Here is a 20,447-nt window from a genome sequence, read left to right as displayed (position 1 = left end):
CCAAAACACATTTCACTTAGAACAGTAAGTGCATTTGATTATGTCAATCATTTCAGAGGAGGTCAGCCAATAGCTGTTTTTTTTTTTTCGTCTACTGTTGTTGCTTTTGTATACACCTGAGGGTGATAGTCCCTCTTTTTTTTATTCAAGTTATTTCAATAAAGTATTATTTTGCAGAGAAGAGAAGGGGACAAGATATAAGAATTAGTCATCCCAATAAGGGCAGTGTCGTGTTCCAACTATTTCTCCAAGTGAGTTTGCTCTCTGACGCATCAGGAAGCCATCAGGGAGCTCAGAAGGCTGTCCCTGGTTCAGCAGGCAAGGGTATCAGCTTACAACTCCCCTATGTCCTGTGACCTTGGAGTCCTGATGTGGCTAAAAGTCACGTTCATTAACTGACAGTCAACCTTGCAGCATGGCTATCCTGGAGGTCTAGTAACACCTGCCACTTAGGAATAGCCCTCCTAGAGTCAGAATATTTCTTTTCCTTCATGTTTTCATCTTCTTTCTGTCCCTCCATTGAGTCCCATTTTGTGGGGAAACTTGTTTACCCAATTTGTACTGCTCATGGGTAAGGCAAGACTGGAGTGTAGCCTATCCAGGGACTCCATCTTCATTTCAGTGTGGGACTTAAGAAATGGAGGGTGCTGTCAAGCAGGTTTTATACCCAATGACTGGTGGAAAATATCTTCTGAGCCCTTCAAATCAATCCAAGCAGATAGTATTATATCGAAAGGTGGGCCTGCCTGAAATAAACAGACCTGACTAGTTACTGAGTTTGTTAAATTTGTGACTTTTAAAGACTGCTCTCCATGAAACTTAGCCATTATCCAGGACTTCAACTATTATAGGAAAAATTAGCAAAAATTCATTTGCTTCTGTTTGAAACTATTGAGAAAACTTTATGGCAAATGGAAAACTCTTCATTATAGGTATTCTGTACAAACCTGGATGAAGTCAAATATGGTAAGAGGCAGAAAGTCATCCAAAATTGCTATATCTTTGGAGAATCTGTTAATTACCCCACCTGCGATACAAATGAAAATTCTCAAAAAGTTATCACTTTTAAAAGGACACCAATATATTCCATACTAAATTTGAACTACAGCAAAAGCATTTAAAACAAGAATTATCATCTAATCAGAAAATCAAGGACTTATCAAATATTAGCTTTGCTCAAAATTCTGACTATGTACTCAAGTTATTGTCTCCGACTTTTGAACTTTTATAAAACATGGAGCCCTCTAAGAGTCAGTTCAAATCAATGTCTTTAATCAGGTTCTTATAACTAAGGTTAGGTATGACTGGTCATCCTACTGCTCAGACTTCACTTCTGCCACTCTGAGTTTCAAGGTACCTTAATGGATGTGTTTTTATCCTCTCTTTATGTTCATCTCTACCACATAGGGCAAACACACCCTCCCTTCTAAAGTCCGTGCCCTCCAGATGCAACTCTCCAGAATCCACAGCTGTCTTTCAGTACATGCCAGATGGGATTCCTTTTTTTTATTTTCCCTATCGTCTTCACATGCATTCTACAATCCAGACTCACAGTCTAAGTCTTTAGTATTTGTTGCCTCGGTGAACTAAAAATCCCATGTCTACTACATGCCTGGGACAATGCTGGGTACAGAGATTACAGAGGTGATTAACTCACTCTGCTTGGCCTTGAGGGATTCATTGTCAAAAAAGGAGCTAAACAAACAATTTGATAAAGTGTAACATAACGCTATGACAACATCGTAGTAGTTAACCTTATCACTTACTATTAACTGCAGGATAAAGTCCAAAATTTTTTGTTTAATATTTAAAATATTTAATACTTTCCCTTAATTTGTCCTTAAGTAACCTAGATTCCTCTATTCAAATACATGGCTTCAGGGAAATGTGTCTATTTTTTAGATAGTCTACCCTTTCCTACTTTTTTAGTTTGCCTATGTGTTGTTTCCTTCCATCTAAAACTCTTTCTCCTCATCTCCTCCTGTCAAATTTGTACCTCTTTCCTAGCTCAACTCAAATGCCCCATTTTCAAGACAGATTTGGTGTCTGCTGCATCTGGAAACAATCTCTTCCTTTCCTTGTCTGCAGGCCTGAGTTGAAGAGACTACATACATGCTATATATCATAGTTGCTTGTGTGTGCACATATCTTATCTCTTTTCCCACATGGTAGACTCTTCAGGTGAATAGTATTACTCCATGTTTATTTTATATGACCCAAGACCACGGCAAAAATCCTTATGTGGACAGATGATATATATTACTTAACATATTCTTTAGCATATTCATTAAAAATATTGGTATATCCTTCCATAAGTAACCCAGAGAAGGAATGTACAACCCCATGGTATTTAATTGCCATTTAGAAATTGAAAGTCCACTTTGGCAAAAGAGTATCATCAAAATGATATTTCTATTTCAAATTTTATTTCAGTCAGTACTGTTCTATCTAATATAGCCACACTTCGCTAAGGAGCGACATTATTTGCTATATGGGCACAAAGACATTTGAGTGTGACAAGGTGAGGAAAAGTAACATAAGAAAGTCAAAGAGTCAGAGGAAATTAAGGTCAAGGAAAATCAAGGTCAGTGTACAATTTTGAAGAGCACATCTAGGATAAATTCCAAGTAGTTACTGCCAAGTATAACAGAATAACTAGGTAACAGAAGGAGAATCATAAACCATGAATCTAATAGCATTTTTCAATGGAAAGCAAAATTCTTATGAACAACAACAAAAAAAAAATGAGAGCAAGCCAAAGGGAGATGTTCTAAGATCAACTCACTCTTTTAGTTATCAGGAGTGAATAAGGAGGAACACAAAGATCACAAGGGTGATTAGGAATTAACCTAAAAGCAGATGGAAGCTTGGGAAAACAAGTGAGAAAAGAAGAGTGTGTGCTAATCAGTAACACGTGAAACAGAGAAGGCTGAGAATGCACTGTAGGGGATGTTAGGAGAGGGGCAGGGAAAAATGCGCTTCCTTTGGGAGCCACACCCCACAGAGAAATGGCAAAAAGAAGCTGACATTTATTTCACACAGGCTGTTAACAGCCATAATAACCATCCCTATGTGGCCAAACCCAACCTCAGATGTTTGTGTCCTTCCCACTCTGCTTCATGGTCCATGTTTCAGGATGCCAGAAACTGGGGAAACCCTACCCACTTGGGGTCTCAGATTCTATAACAGCAAACTCACAAGATTGGGTGAATTGGCCATTCCCTTAGTTCTGAAAGTCTTAGAACAAAAGAGGATGGCCAGAAGAATATGCGAATGAGGCAGACCTTTGGTGAGACATAGAAAGGCTTCAGGAACAAGATAATTATCTTTCTAGTACACCAAGACTTAACTTTTGTCACCTTGAAAAACTGATGTGCATTTATTTTGAGGGTTTTAAGAAACATGCTAAAAATTCTCAATTCTGCAACTTATTCTACACTTAATGTAATTTCTATGCCTGACATCTCTCCTTGCTTGTGGGCACCTCTGGGGCAAGAATGAAATCTTATTCATGCTATGTGCCTGGCTTTCCCTGGCTTAGTACCACGGGGAAGGATCTCCAACTACTGCCATCAGAGCACCTAGGAGACTCATCATCTCACAGTCTTTAAATGTGAGCTGATCCATAGACAAATCCACGCAACACATTTCAAAGACCCTTATTACCACAGATTGAATCAAACATTGGGTTCTTTTTCCCAATTCTCTTACTTCCTGTGACTGTAACTACAATGGTGTCAAATGCATGATACCAAGTACCATGTGCTAGAGTTGTCTCAAAATATATTTAAAATCTTCCCCTGCCCCCCAAAACCTTTAGTATATTCTTATGACCACTCTTGAAGAGTCTTGGAAACAGTTATTTTCCCCTCATCAAGATACTTTTCATAGTAGAATTTTATATTTTTCCATGACAACTTCAAATTTCTTCCTCCTGTGAACAATATTATAGATGACAATATGATGTATGGGGAAAAGCTAGACCAATATGTGAAAAGAAAAATGCCAAGTTATCCAAAAGAGGCTGCGGCTACTGAGACTATTGCATCAGAATCACATTATGACAAAATGAGTTACCCTGCTAGGCTGACAAACACTGGGAACCACAGGTCTGCTTGCTTGCTATACCTGAGAAATATGGGACAGGGCAGCTGACTACAGGGCAGATGTCTGTGTTCAAGCCCATGCTGCTGGTAGAAAGCTACTGAGCAGGCAGTTCCATTTATACACCTAGTCAACAGTACCTGCTTTCAGCGTGCTGAAAATTGACATTGGTGCATGAAGAATAGAATGTAACATTTTCTGGTGTAAAATTTTTGATGCTGTGATTAGTGTGTGCACCAGTGGCAAACCTCGGAACAAGCCCAAGGCAAGCAAAGTGTCAGCCACTCCCACGTAAATGTAAAAAATGTAATAGAAGCTGGTACTGGTGATAATCACAACGTAGGTGTCATTTGAACTTTTAGTATCATTTTTTCCATCATGAGTAGGGTTGCTGTAAAACAAAAGAAAAGTGTTATTTTGCAACCAAACTTGTCAACAGAATCATAATAAAAGTAAGTAGAAAGAAGCAGGAACTATTGGCTTAAAAGAGACTACTCCTTTAGTTTTATAAAATTTGTCTTGCAAGACAGTGTTAAGTTTTCTTATAAATGAAATAGATGTAATTGATACTTATTTGAGCAAAAACCTAGTAGAAATTATTAAATGTAAAATGTTTCTTATGTATTTTATTGCATGAAAACAACTTGTATTTTTTTAGAAATAATTAAAGAGCTGAAGGCACCAAACAGCTTTCAACTTGAACAAATACAGTAAATTTTATGGATCTTCTGAGTATCCATGGATTCAGCTACTACTGGATTAAGGAAATGGTTCTTAAAATTGTATCTTTACTGAACATACACATACATACTTTCCTTGTCATCATTTGGCTAAATGATTCATTAACAACTACTTACATAAAACTTACACTGCACCAGGCACCATCTAAATCTGGAGCTATTTTAAAGCATATGTGGTGACATGTATAGGATACATGCAATTATTACATAATTTTACATATGGGACTTGAGTGCAGAATTTAGTATCTTTGTCCTGGAACCCACTCTATTCAGAAACGAAACAAGTAAAACGTGATTTTCTCCTCTCACAATTTGGAGGAATGTGGAGGGTACAATGAAACATAGTAGATATGGAAATATTTTATAATCTCCAAATGGGAACAAAACAAAATCCACAATAATGTATGGAATACTCACTTTTTAAGCAACCACAACACAAACAAAGACGCAGCCACCTGGAAGGGAATAATCCAGAGTTGATTTTTATAGCATCTTTATCTATGCTTCCCACACTCATTTCTATATCAATATGACCAAGATCAAATCCCAGAAATACATACTTATGAATGGAACAACAAATGACTTTTCTACAGAATGGGCCTAGATCCTAATGTAAAGTTATTTCCTAGCTGTCACATAAATTAATCAATCCAAACTGTTTCTATTGACTATAGTAAAAACATTTTCAAAGACTTGGTAGAAAGCCTTTAGGAAAAATATTTGAGGGTTAAAGAAACAATGGAGTAACTATCATTTCACTCCAGAATGCTTCAAGGCTATAAAATTCATATGATTTTTGAAAGAGGGACACTCCTAGGTGATTAAGATATAGCAGCAACAAAATAAATAATAGTCATTTTCCATTTCTAAACATGATGCCATATCACATGGAATGCAGTATAATTTAATTCACAGATTTTTCACGTATTTCATGTGACAAATCATGTTCTAAAATACACATCCACAAAAAAAGTAGTATTATGGGAACACTCTTTTTCTATTTTATTACTGATGCAAAGTCACTCAGGGACTCCTGATTAACAAACAAACAACAACAACAAAAACAAAAACAAAAACCAGCAGCTCTCTGATGCACGCTTAAAGACCATAAGACAAAACAGTGAACAGGATCTTCAGATGGTGCACTCAAAACACCCTCTGGTTATTGTAAAGGAAACAGGAAACATCCCTTAATCCATTGTTTACATTTTCCCTTTCTAGTGCATGATACACTGCCAAGAAGGGCCACTAGAAAGCATAGCATAATAGAAATATTAGTCTCTGTGCTTAGTGTTATTAAGAACTATAAAAGACATTGCTTTTGAGAGAAAATGTATAAAATATACACTTTTTCAAAATGACACATGACTGAAAAATGTTAGCAAATTAAATATTCATTTTTTTCTAGTTTAGCAACTGTGAAGAAATAGGAAAAGACTGGGTAGGATGCTAAATTTATTTCATATTAAAAAAAAAGAAAACACATTGAATGAATGCTACAAAATCCTAAATATAAATGGAAATACAGTCCTTGTTTTTGTTTTGTTTTTGTTTGTTTGTTTTTGTTTTTTCAAGACAGGGTTTCTCTATGTAGCTTTTAGAGCCTGTCCTGAAACTCATTCTGTAAACCAGGCTGTCCTCGAACTCAGAGATCTGCCTCCCTCTGCCTCCCAAGTGCTGGGATTAAAGGCATGCACCACCACTGCCCGGCTTGAAATATAGTCTTTATTAAAGCTTAAAATAGGTAAACCACTTTGATAGAGGAGGATATGCATCTTGATGTTTCTGTGATTATTTTTCATCTTTAAATATAAGGATTTATCAGTGCTTATAAAAACTGAACACCATTGTATTGGTAACTGTTCCATAACGGAATGTACCAGGAAACACTTTAACAGTTAAAAGAAATACACAAATTGATACAAAAAAAAAAGTTTAGTCTAAAGAAAAATCTATGTAAATTTTGATTGAAAGAAACACAATTGTAGACATTAGCAAATATGTTGTTTAGCTGTACAACTGTACACATCATTTAAAAATTACTATATTTCTATTATTGCTTTTCTTGTTATTCAGCATTTTGAGAGCTACTTAACTGGCCAATGCCTATAAGATATTGGGAGAAAAATCAAGTCATTAGACTGTTTCCTGTTCCCGAGGGCAAAATCACTAATGTTTGTCCATCATGACTTTTCCCTTCCCCTCCTCTCCCTTCCCTTCTTCCCTTACTTTCCCTTCTCTCCTCTCCCCTCCCCTTCCCGTTTTTTTCTGCCTTCCTTCCTCCCTCCTTCTTTCCTTTTTTCTCTCTTTCTTTCAGTAATAGTGACAGCTCAGTGAATAATGGATAGTTACATGCCTTTTGCTTTCTCTTCAATAGTTAATTTCTTGACCAATGACAAGATGTGTTTTCTTCTTAGGTGAATGTTGATGGTTGGGATATAAAATGGCCAATGGGTTCATGTGTTTGAATACTTGGTCTCAAACTCCTGTACTATTTAGGAAGGCTGTGGAATCTTTAGGTTCTTGAGCTTTGATGGAGAGTGTAGATCTTTGGGTACAGGCCTTCAGGATGGTTCTACTTCCTGTCATTATTTACTTTCAGAGTACACATACAATATGACTCACCACCCAACTATCTCTGCTGTTATGCCTTCCCAGCCTCCAGGAATAGATCCCCTCAAGCACAAAGCCAAAATTAACCCTCCTTTCCTTAACTTATTGGGTGCTTTATCACAGCAACAGGAAAAATAATAGAGAGAAGTAATACTATTGCATACTTGTGTAGTAAGTAGGTCAACATACAATGAAATAATGATGTCATTGTGAAAGGCATTCAAGTCTCCCTCAATGGAAGCTTCCTGAGACAAAGGTGCCACAGATGAACAAGAATGACCACCACTATGAGTCAGCACCTGCATAGTTAGTAACTAGACTAATATCTAGAATTCTTTTCAGTGATTAATTTCAATCAACATTCAATTTCAATTAGTACTCCTTATAGTCTGAACTTTCGGATCCGATAAAAACTAAGTATATGGAAGATACAATGAATGACATGAGAATTATTGGTAATAAAACTATACTGTACTTGGGATTCAGGCTAGCTGTGTGGATTTTAGTGGCTCTTATCACAAAAACAAATGTTTTTTGAGATGACAGTTGTGTTATTAGCTTTGTTAAGTAACCTTTTCACAATATGTATGAATCTTTAAATATGTTGAACATATTAAATATGCCCAATAAAATTTATGACAATTCTTCATATACAGTATTTGTATTAGAGTATATTTTATTATGTCTGAAATACTAAAATATCAATAGTAATTCTAATTGTGAATTTTTTAAAAAAAATTAATTTACTTTTATGTGTATAGGTGTTTTGCCTGCATATATGTTTGTGCACCACATATATGGTGCACACAGAGGCCAGAGAAGAGCATCAGATTCCCTGGGACTGAAGTTACAGATGACTGTGAACCACCATGTGGGGGCTGGGAATCTAACTCGGTCCTCTGGATAAGTAGCCAGTGCCCTTAACCACTGGGTCAACACTTCAGCTCCAGTTGGCTTTCAGAAGCTATGAACTATCCAGGCAATTACCATTGCACAGATACGTGTGTGTTTATATGTATGTGCCCATACCATTGTAATCCTTGATTTAAAGTCACAGTAACAGTTTACAACCAAACATTCTTACCTCAACCAGAAAAACAACCAAGCACCAAATCAGCACTACAAGCAATCTTTTATGGAGAGTAAAATATCGGAGGTATGTGTTCCATGTCGTCACCGGGGGTATCTTCACCATATCATCAAAAAAACACTCCTGAGAAAAGAAGTGTGATTCTGAAACAAACCTATTCCATGCCACCACTGAGGTTTTATTTTTAATTCAGGGAATAAAGGAACACTTGTGGCTAAGTGGTTTTTAACAAACATAAATTATTAGAAATGCCATGTGTGATGGCCATAGCAAGCAGGATGTCTGCTGGAGCAATGGAATTTTGAAAAGTAAGAAACGCAGTGACTCTTGTAGAACGATGTTAGCATGTGAATGCTTCACAGCACCACGTGTTCTGTCATATGAGTGGGGCCATCAGACTGAAGTCCCCAAACTCTCCTTGACTTAACTTGTTTCAATGATCCATAGACAAGTGCAGTTTGGAACTTGCTAGCTACTAAGTTTTTATTTTAAAAAGCTGGCTTGTGTTTGTATATTCCTTAGGCATTATGGGTTTTTTTCTTTTTCTTTTCTTTTTTTTTTTTTTTTTTGGTTTTTCGAGACAAGGTTTCTCCGTGTAGCTTTGTGCCTCTCCTGGAACTCACTTGGTAGCCCAGGCTGGCCTCGAACTCACAGAGATCCGCCTGGCTCTGCCTCCCGAGTGCTGGGATTAAAGGCGTGCGCCACCACCGCCCGGCTTATGGTTTTTTTTTAGTTATTACTTAAATTACAAAATTCTAATCTTAAATATATTCCTTTAGAAGCCTTTGTCTTTTGGAAGTTATATTTTTAAAATGTGAAAAAACGATTCCTTATATATTCTAAAGGAAAAAGATGGGACTATTCCTCATAAAAATCCATGAAGTTCATAAGTGGTGTTAGACTCACGGAGGAGTCCTGTTAACCTGGAGTAAGGTTCATTGATTAGAAATTAAAGATTGTGGGATTGGATTGGCCTTTATTTGAATTCAAAGCCTACAAGTAACATCCTAGGATGCTTGAATGGATATCTGGTGCTGAATTTCTCAGAACTTTTTTTTTTTTTTCTGCAAATAGGGGCAATGATATGACCTTTTATCACAGTGAAGGGGATAAAGTGTGTTGCCTGGAAGTTGAAGTAATTGATGACCTAGTAACATAATTAGTCAAATAAATCATTTGTTACAATGCAGACTGACCAAAATTTATAGACTTCAATTTGGAGTTTCACTTAGATGGATATTAAATCATATAGATAAATTATATTTTAGCAAACCATTTTAAGGATATAGAAATAAATGTATATTTGGGGGAATTACTTATCCCTTTACTTCACAACACACTGAACTCTGACCCAGAGATATGAAATGACTTGTGATTGGCCAAAAGGTAACTTTCTATTAAAGACTGGCACTATTAAACATGTCCATCTACTAGGACTGTTTTTTACTCCATCTCAGCCACAGGCATTGTTTAGTAAACAACAGCCCTCCTGGTTTGCACTGCTTTCTATTTTAAGAAAAGTTATTTTGCTTCTTAACACTCAGTCTGAATACTGGCAGATATATGTTGCGCTTCACATATCTTCTTTAAAAGAAACCCTTTCAAAAATGTAACACAGAAAAGAAATCTGAAAGATTGGAAGGTACACATTAACTAAATTCAGGCATGAATGTGAGTCATTCTGGTCAAGGAGCCGGGTATTTGTAATCCTTGTCGAGGCCATGCCTGTTTAGAAACACTTCTTGATGTCTACATAAATGCAACCATTTGTTTACTCCATTCTGTTCTTAATGTCTAGACACTAAGTCTGACAATTATTAATTTATAATAACGAATATCATATCATGGGCCTAGTAAAGGGACTCAGTACTAAGCCCTTGTTTGGCTTACAGCTTTTGTGGGGAAGTGACATTTCAATTACAATCAGAAATAGTTATTTTATATTTTGAAGTTGCTTACATACTTTGTACCCTTGAACCCAGAGACTGCAATGGAATTCTATGCAACATGTAATATGTATCAAAACTTATTGAAATTATGGAGTTAGGATGAGGGCATCTTAAGACATGGAAGGGACATACCTTTAAATCATCTTCATTAACTTCTTCAGTGATGTTCAAGGCACTGTCTTCAGACAGCCGTCTTGAATATATATCTACTTCATTTAAGCTTATCTGAGGAGCTAAGGAGATTTTTCGAATGGAAGTCCTTGTCCTCTGGAGGCTGCTGAAGCCCGGGCTAGGTGTGTATGTCATGAGGTCCAAAACAGACTGTCTCCTTCTTCCTGGAAGTGTGGGGCCAGAGGGGATAACGTTGCTGCGAGGCAGGACTGCCTCTCCCTGTTCAGAATCTGGGGCTAGGGAGAGTCTCCTTTCTTGGGACTCCTCAGAATCTCCTTCTGTGCCTAAAGGAGTCCTTTGTGCAATGGAGAATTTCCTCATAGCGCTGAATGAATTTAGCACAGAGCTCTTCCTTTTCTCTCCGTACTCTCCAGTCTGTTTAAATGACTGTTTGGTTTTGGTCCAGGCGACAGAGGAATCATCTACTGAGAACCTGCGTAAGGTCTCAGTTAGAATTGAACTTCTTCTGTCCTCAGTAAACTGGTCAAAAGTATCATACCCCATGAGTTTCGAACTGAAGTCTGGACGCAGACTCTGTAATTCTGAAAATGTCCCATAGAAATAGGTGCTGCCCTCATGCAAAATTAGTATTTTGTCAGCTCTCTTTAAGTGCTCCATCTTAGAAGTAACCAGAATCCTGGTTTTGTTGGCCATCAATTTACAGACACAGCTTTGGGAATATAAAAATATATAACATTTTACTTCATACATAGTGGTGTATATTTAATTTTAGCATCTTATTAATGTTTCACTGCATAATATCTCTATCATGGTATTTTGTTACTTTACTTAATATGGTTATATGGATATACACTCCACAGTAACTATTAAGTACCTCTTGAATAGCAACATGAAATATCACATCATGCTGTAAAGGTGAATACTAGTACACATAGAATGAAATTCAATTTTTGATAATCAATAATTATATGATTTCAACCAAATCATTATCTCTTAGGCCTTGACTTATTTCTCTAGAAACTAAAGGAATTGTTAGATGATCTTTAATGTTCCTGGAAGTTTGTATTTCCATATATATTCTAAAATATCAGAGATTTTCTGTCTTTAATTTTTTAAATTTTCTCTTGCATTGTATGTTGACTAACTCATTTTTTAAACAAAACATAACAACTGATAAATACGTAATCAATTTAACTTTCCTCCAAAAAAATTTTCTTATACTTTAAAAGTAAATCTTGAAGTGTATTCTCTAAGGAAAATCAGTTTCTTTTATCTATTAACTCTCAAAAATAAGAGCCATCACTACATCCTTAAATATAAACAATAGGTAATTTTATGAGAGTAAGACATTAGCTATTACAGTCACAACATCATAAATATAGTATTGGTGGAGTATTTAATTTAATGGAATTTTCTCTCTCTCTGTTAAACTAGAGAGGCCTGTTGAGAACAGACTTTTAAAAGGCAAAAATATGTTGGAAGGCTGTGGTACAAGCCCATATTGCTGACACTAAGCCAAGTCCCAGAACCAAAGGACCATCCAAGCTCTTAAAATCAAAGCTGTTTTTTTCCCCACAGTGAAGCTAAATTCTATTGTATGTAAAGCAAAACAAACAATTGAACAAAGAAAAACAGCACAGTGACTCTTGGAAGAGTTGAACAAGCAATCTAGGCAAAGGTAACTGATGCCCCGACCCAAGAGAATGGCTCACATGAAGTTCTGGAGCAACCTTCCTGCTGAGGCATCACACAGAACCCGTACCATTCTGTAATACTCAAGAGTTTGTGCTCTTGTATTTTTATTAATGGCTTAGAAAATGTTTGTCTTAAGCTGAGTTATATGCTTAACATAGTCATGGTTATTGAGGATTCTGATTGTACAAACTCAGAGAACTTGATGCAATGGCCACTACAGAGCAACTTTAGAGATTCAAGATAACAGGTATGTTAATGCAAAACTGTACTGAAGAAGATGATGCAGTAAGCTTTAAGGGAAGTAGAAACATAACTAGTCCCTTCTATAGTCTTTTTCATTAGATTAAAATTAAGTAAGAAAAGATTGAAGCAAACTATTAAGATGCCTTATCATGTATGTACTTCTTCACTATAAATTAGTTCAGAAACTGATGAGCAAAACTGGGATTGGGAAGTATGGAGTGCAGATGTGTTGATGGGGCTTGGCATTTCATTCAGAGATCGGGGATGACGTGTTCTTGGGATTGTGACTAAATAAACCATGTTAATACATTCCATTTAACTGAGACATAAACTGAAAATGTCAAAATAGTGCAACATTATTCCACCTCCAAATCAAAGTAGCTTCAGGGCAGGGGGCTTCTGTTGGCTTCATGTGTTAAATGTAATGAAGTCCAGAATTAAAATATATTATTTAATATATCATACAAGAAAATAAGCAGGAATCTAGACTATTTCAACTATTGGCAATGTTCTAAAGTAAACTTTGAAATAAACCAATAAATAATGAAATCATTTAACACACACAAACCATAGCCTACCACTTAAAAAAATCCTTTGTTTCTAGAGCACTGTAATGTCTATTCTAATAAACTACTTTGTTGTCCATGAAGTTATTTTTAAAATTTGAAATCAAGTCATATGATTAACTGTATCTCTTAGGGACTTCATACCCATTGGGCTTTACTAAGAACTTCACAGAAGTATATATCCAAGTTCTCTGTGACCCAGGTGGGGCTGGGTCCAAGAAAAGACTAAGGCAGATGTACCAAGATAGGCATTCGCCATTAGACAACTCACTAATTTTTATCAACAATACAGAATAAAATACTAATATAGAAAGATAAATGAAATTTTAAAAATATAACTACTTAAAATACTGGAAGACATGTCTCAAGATAGCAATAATGTAAAAAGTATTTAAATATCAATTGCTATAACAGGACAGCAATCAAAGAAATTGGCTTTACAAGTGATCATCATAAAAGGTTTTGAATAGAAGCAATCTTCAACCTTGGCCATGAAGGGGAGGCCAGAACTGAATAAGTACTGTGTTATAGTCTTCTGTTCTGAGTCATAAAAATGGTGAGCATATTGCTCTAGCCTAGTGGATTTCAACCTTCTTAATGCTGTGACCCTTTAATACAGTTCATGTTGTGGTAACCTCCAACCATAAAATTTTCGTTGTTACTTCATAACTGTAATTTTGCTACTGTTCTGAATCATAATGTAAATATCTGATATGTGGGATATCTGATATGCGACCCCTGTGAGAGGGTTGCTTACTCTCCAAAGGGGTCATGATTCACAGGTTGAGAATCACTGTTCTAGAGCTAATATGCAGCCTGTGATGATACAGACATTTTGTTATATTTTAGCAAGAGCATTATACATAACTCAATACATAACTCAGTCAAAGAACATACTTTTCAAATATTTGTTCTTCAGTTAAAACATCTAGATATCCAAAAGGAGAATCCAAGAGGTACAAATCAGCATCTTTATATACTGCTCTGTAAACAAAGTAGAAATGAAGTTAGGGTTATATTTCATTTAGAACTGATATTTTAAACCCCCGACATTCGTTACAGAATTGTCATAAGATCCCTGCACTACAGTGCACTTTTCACAACATGGGGCGGAAGTAGCACTGTTAGTGACTTCTTCCATCCCTATGCTATTAATAGTGCAGACTGTATTAAGTGAGGAATAATGAGATACTTTACTTTGTGTCTGCTCCTTATAGTCTGTCCTGGAACCCCTTTCATGAGTGTTACACACAGAGAATAGAAAACAGTACATATGTTATTTAACTTTCTTTTTAAAATTTTTCATGTGTCTGAGTGTTTTGCCTGCATGTGTGTGTACCACGTGTGTATACTGTGTGCTCAGGCAAAAAAAAAAGTGTCAGGTCCCCTGGACTGAGTTACAGATAATTGTGAAGCAGTAATGTCAATGCTGGGAATTGAATAGGGATTCTCTGGAAGAGCAGCCAGTGCTCTTAACCACTGAGATATCTCCCCAGCCTTTTTTTTTTTTAACTTTAAATTAAAAATAAAAAAACTGTAAGCAATTTTATTTGACTTACAATAGTAAAAACATAAAGATATATTTTCCAAACTAACAAAAATGAAGTAATTTCTTTATAACTTTTAAATTTTTTCAGGCATGATTATTAATAATGCTACCTCTATCCCAGCTACAAAGTTTATGCTTTAAAAGATAATTGTTGATACTTTGTTTTCAAAATGTACTTAATATCACCTAACTAAGAAAAGCAATGAAACAAAATAGAAACAGCAAAAATTCTAATAAAATCATAAAAGCCCTTTATGTTGTAAATTGTCTTGAAGGCAACATAGAGGAGCTAATGGACTCCATGGAAATGTATCCTCAAGTCCTTACCCACATTTGGCTTTTACTTTTTTCTCTGTAATACAGTATAAATGTAATTTGTCCTCCCTGAAACTAATCCAGGCTCTTAATCTACTGTAAGTTTCTGTAAGAAGACAGAACCCTTACTCCAACGGTGGTGCTTGGAAGTGGGACCTTTGGAAAGTGCCTAGGATTTAGGAAGATCATCAAGGTGGAGTGTCACGATTGGATAATTGTGGCTTTATGAAGAGAGGGATACCAGAGAACACTCTCCCCCCTTCTCTCTCTCCATTTTACTTTACATGTGATTTTCCATGCTGTCTCAAGACTCTACCAATGAGATACCATCACCAGACCTGGACTCCTTAACCTTAGACAATAAGTGGGAACAAAGATAAAGTGATTTTCTATAAAATTTACTCAGAATGTGTTGGCGGATTATTAGCACTACAGGCTAAACACTCCCCTTCACATGTACGACCAGTGTCTCAAGATTAAAATATATGTATGTGTGTGTGTATCTGTGTGTCTGTGTGTTTGTGTCCATCACACAGAAGGTGACATATTGCACATTTGGATGAGAGTAACAGTAAACAACTGTTCTCAGTAGTACTATACATTGTACATGGCAAATATGACTAAATCTTGAACTAGTAAAAATAAATACTATATTGAAGTCACATACCATATTTAACTTAAATCTCAAATGTAATGCTTCAGATATGGTCGTTTGATCACAGATAAGGGAATTAACTTCCAAACGATTATGAAGCCATCGTCTCACCTGTGAATTCTCTATATCAGGTGATCTGATTTCCCAGTGTATTATCAAGATCAGGGCACAGCTGAATATAAGGAGTCAAGATGACCTGGATTAAACAGTGACTGTACCATTTCCTTGTGGCTTCTGGCAAGTTAATGTCTGACTACCTCAATTATCTTGTGATTTCTTCCATAAAATGAAGAGAACAATTTCTTCTTGTAGGGTTGTGGGGTTGTATGGGGCTTGAGATCACACACACACACACACACACACACACACACACGCGCGCGCGCGCGCGCGCGCGAGAGAGAGAGAGAGAGAGAGAGAGAGAGAGAGGGGGGGGGGGGGGAGAGAGAGAGAGAGAGAGAGCGAGAGAGAGAGAGAGAGAGAGAGAGAGAGAGAGAGAGAGAGAGAGAGAGAGAGAATGAATGTTATCAAGATATCAGTTGTGGGTACTCAGTGTTTACTTTTCCAGGTTTGGGAAGGAAAAGAAAGGAAAAAGGCCAAGATGCTACTGGGTCAATGTAATTTCTCATTAACAACTTTGTTAACATAATAAAAAGAATTTTGTTTGAATAAAACTAGAGAGGATCTGAAATCCCATATCATCAATTGTCTTTGAACAGGGCTACATTTAACTGTTTTCTTCCTGACAAGAACTATATGTGCTTCTTTTTGACAGCTTCTAATTTTTCAGTGCACTTTCCTAGTATTCACATGACACTGAGGACAATCAGAATCCTGAATAAAGGCATGTGCTCAGTATATATCACAGCTGGGTGTGATGGCACATACCTGTAATCCTAGTACTCAGAAGCAAATACAGGAAGATCATGAGTTCCACATAGTGAGATCTTGCCCCTTGTCTCAAAACAAACAAGAAATCTTAGTCCTAGTGGCATCATTTGCCTTATTACTTTTGTTACAAAATCATAAATTATATTCTAAAATTTAAAAAATAGAAAATGTATATTGTCAAAACTGAGAAGCATTGAGTGGAGGAATCTGGGGACAGGGGGAGGAAGGGGATGCATGATGGAATTAATAGAAATTCATAACTCCCCTCCTGTCCTTTTCAGAACTCTATAGTTTTCTGTTCATAACAATATATGCAACATAACAAACAAGTATGAACAAATAAAAATAAGAGTATGTATTTTGAAAAAAGCCATCATCTTAACCAAATCTGAATATTATGCTCTTTATAGTTCTTAAAAGAAATTGTCAATCCCAGAGACAAAACATGAAGCAGTAGAGAAATGCAAATATATAATTATATATGCATGGCATTTACAGCAAATGCTCACTGGAGCAAAAGGTAAATGTTCACCTTGCTAAAGAAATCCTTGCACGTTGACCTCCACTCAGTGTGACTCCACCTTCTCCGAGAACTGTATGGTCTTTTTCTGCAAACTTGGAGATGTCCTATTATCAAAAGCATGACACCAGAAAGGAAATTTAATATAGTCAATCTGAAATAAAAAGCACATTTTCCTTCAGATGCAATTGTATGGGAGATTCCTGCTTCAACTATTCAAATGTTTGAACACTGCATCTTAACTATTTCAAATGCAATGCACACAGGTGGTTAAAATAACATGGCCAAAATTCTAGACATACAACTTTTTTTTCATTTTAAAAAATATTATTCATGATCATTAAATACGATTTGGAAAATATAAGGAGTAAAATGTATGTGTATTTGTGGAATATTTATGTATGAAGACTACCCATAAGCCTATCATGAAAACTCAAATCCTATTCAAATGTTAAAATGCACTTTCAATTTAAAATCATTCTTTAAAAAAAAAAATCTCAAAACACTGAATAAGTGTGTTAATAAGAGAAGCTAAAACTATTCACACCCAAGCAATACATAGGCATATTCAGTGGCTGTGGAGGGAGAAGGCAAGTTATTTCCACATTTCTCTCACTCACCTTCCCAACAACAGCACAAACATCCTTATCCATATCTATTATTTCTGTGTCCTCACCCACTCATGCTACCTCTTCTGTCACCTTCCTGCCTCACGTGTCATTGGTCCCCCCATAATGAGTGCCTCTGTGGCAACAATCATGAAGGCACAGTAAGAAGTTTCTAAGACATGGTCCAGGACTCCAGACAGTGTAAACCTCATTAAGAAGGTAAGCTATAATCCTGGAGGGAGAATTAACCTAAACATAAAACAGAACATTTTACAGCAGATTAGAAGATAGTACATAATTAATTGGCAAGTTAACTGTTTAGCTAATAGAAGTAACCACAGAGCTGACAGAAAATATTAGAAGCCTTTCATAAGAGGTTTCACCTGAGATGTGAATGATGATAAGAGTTAGGTACCGATCTTTAGTTTCCTCTTTCCTCCCGGCCCCATCTATTCTTTTCTACCGCCTCCTTATCTTCCCACTGTACTTAAGAGTTTCTTACATACTTCTCTTCCTTTGCTTTTGCAAGTCAAAATAATCCATCAACATTTTATTTTCCATAAACATTCCACAATTTTTTTCATTTATTTTAGCTAATATATGAAATTAAGCAGAACTCCATATGCAAAACTATAAACAGAAAGCATATAAACTAAAAAAGTAATCACTTTCATTAAAAGCTATTGAAAGGTCCTGGTCAGCTAAAGCCATGCTATATTCACTGTTACCAAAGAACCCTTTCTGACAGCATTCCTGACATGAAGTGACCAAAGACCTGTGATAAAACATTAACTTTCCAAATACTACCATCGCAGAGATGGTGTCTTAGTTAGGGTTTTTATTACTGTGGTAACACATAACCAAAAGCAACTCAGGGAGGCAAGGGTTTTTATTTCACCTTACAACTTTTATGTCCATCACTGCGGGGAGCCAGGGCAGGAGCTCAGAGCCAGAACCTGGAGGAAGGAACTGGAACAGAGGCCAGTTGGAGTGCTGCTTACTGATTTGCTTCCTATGGCTTGCTCAGCCTGCTTTCTTATAGCACCCAGGACCACCAGCCCAGGGGTGGCACCGCCCGTGGTGGACTGGACCCTCCCACATCAATCATTAATCAAGAAAATGTCTCAAAGGCTTGCCCACAGGCCCATCTGGTGGGGGCATTTTCTCAATTGAATTTCCCTTTTCCAAAATGATTCTTGCTTGTGTCAATAAAACTCTAGCTTATGACATAAAAAGTAGCTAGCACAGATGGCTGGAGAATTTTATTTCACAAGGATAAATTAGGTAATTATATTTCCATTTCCTCTATTACCCTATTACTTACAGAAAAAAAGAAAAAAAAAAGGAGAGGATGCAGCATCACTCCCAGAGTTTTTCTAAAACAAACCCAACACCTCTTCCTGTTCATAAGATGACTAATAATTGATAGAAAATTTCCATTGGAACAAAGTGTTTTCAATCCTCACACTCTCTGCTGAGTAACATACTATGAGATGAAACACATACTAAATAAATGCTCTAATGCTCATGCACTGTGACTACAGAATACCATTAGAAAGTAGGTACACGCAAGCTGCCTTCACGTGGTTCTATGAAGTCATTTGTCGCTCTTTGCTTGTGGTTCAGACTAGATTAAATTGTGAGATGTGCAATTCTTCCCTGGCATTTGCTCCCACTTCCCCTACAAAACCTACCATTAATATCATCAAATATATTTATGCTTTTGTGATCTGTAGCTGGAAGACATAGTCTCAAAAGTGGGATAACTGTATCAAACATATATGTTCTATTTTTACAAGTTACTGCTACATTGATTTACAAAGCATTTTATTACTAAATAATTACATTTTACAAAAAAGAGAATTATATTTACCCCTAAGTTTTAATAATACCATTATATTTATGATTAAACTAATTTTTGCTAATTTCCTTTTAATTTACATTTTTCTTAATCTCAAAGATTTTAAATATTTATTTGCTGTGTTGCTTTCTCTTCCTTGAAATGTCTATTATTTTCCATGTAATGGATTTTAGCAACTTTCTATATATTAAAAACATTTCTCCTTTTCTCTTATTTTCACTATGCATACCAATTATAGGTGAAAATTTAATTTTTTGTGAAATCAATTTATCTATTGACTACCTGCTGGTTTTATGTATTATCTTGAATTTTCTTTTCTTTTTTAAATAATTTATTTAATTTTATTTTACGTGCATTGGTGTGAGGGTGTCAGATCCCCAGAACTGGACAGTTGTGAGCTGCCATTTGGGCGCTGGAATTGAACCTGGGTCCTCTGGAAGAGCAGCCAGTGCTCCTAACCACTGAGCCATCTCTCCAGCCCCTTGAATTTTATTTTCACAATAAAACTTTTAAAAACCTTAAGGCACAATTTTATATTTATCTAACCTTATTTTAATTGTTTAAGAGGCAACAATACTCATCAAATGAATAATGTTTAAATGTTTATCATCTGTCATAGTTCATATTTTAGGGTTGTCTTGTTTTTCTTGTCCATTTTTTCCCTATATTAATACCTTTCTGGAATTTGGATATTGTGATTTTTTTAATGGATTTACATACTATTTAATCCCTGATAAGGCATAATCCTTACTTGTAAAATAATTGGCTTTTATTGGTTACTTAGCCTTTGACATAATAACCATATCAACTATTAAAACAATATATGCAATCAGACAAGGAGCAACACAGTCTCAGGTGCTGACTTGAGCATGTTCTTCTTCCTCACTAACATTTCAAATACAAGAAAGATTAATACCAT

At 36.0% G+C, this 20,447-nt stretch overlaps 1 protein-coding gene across 1 annotated transcript in view; it reads right to left on the bottom strand.

Moving 5' to 3' along the window:
- The window catches only part of Cftr (CF transmembrane conductance regulator), a 146,612-nt gene that overhangs the window by 40,662 nt on the left and 85,503 nt on the right, over positions 1–20,447 (bottom strand). The window contains exons 13-19 of the mRNA XM_059257413.1: positions 17,072–17,166; positions 14,030–14,116; positions 10,629–11,337; positions 8,542–8,670; positions 5,262–5,299; positions 4,245–4,495; positions 948–1,027 (exon numbers count right to left, since the gene is read on the bottom strand). Of these exons, the coding sequence (XP_059113396.1) occupies positions 948–1,027; positions 4,245–4,495; positions 5,262–5,299; positions 8,542–8,670; positions 10,629–11,337; positions 14,030–14,116; positions 17,072–17,166 (1,389 nt within the window). The remainder of the gene's footprint in view (positions 1–947; positions 1,028–4,244; positions 4,496–5,261; positions 5,300–8,541; positions 8,671–10,628; positions 11,338–14,029; positions 14,117–17,071; positions 17,167–20,447) is intronic.

This window comes from Peromyscus eremicus, chromosome 3, assembly GCF_949786415.1.
Source record: "Peromyscus eremicus chromosome 3, PerEre_H2_v1, whole genome shotgun sequence".
Lineage (NCBI taxonomy): Eukaryota > Metazoa > Chordata > Mammalia > Rodentia > Cricetidae > Peromyscus > Peromyscus eremicus.
Note: the sequence above shows the minus strand (reverse complement) of the source record. Positions and strands in the feature narration are given on the sequence as shown.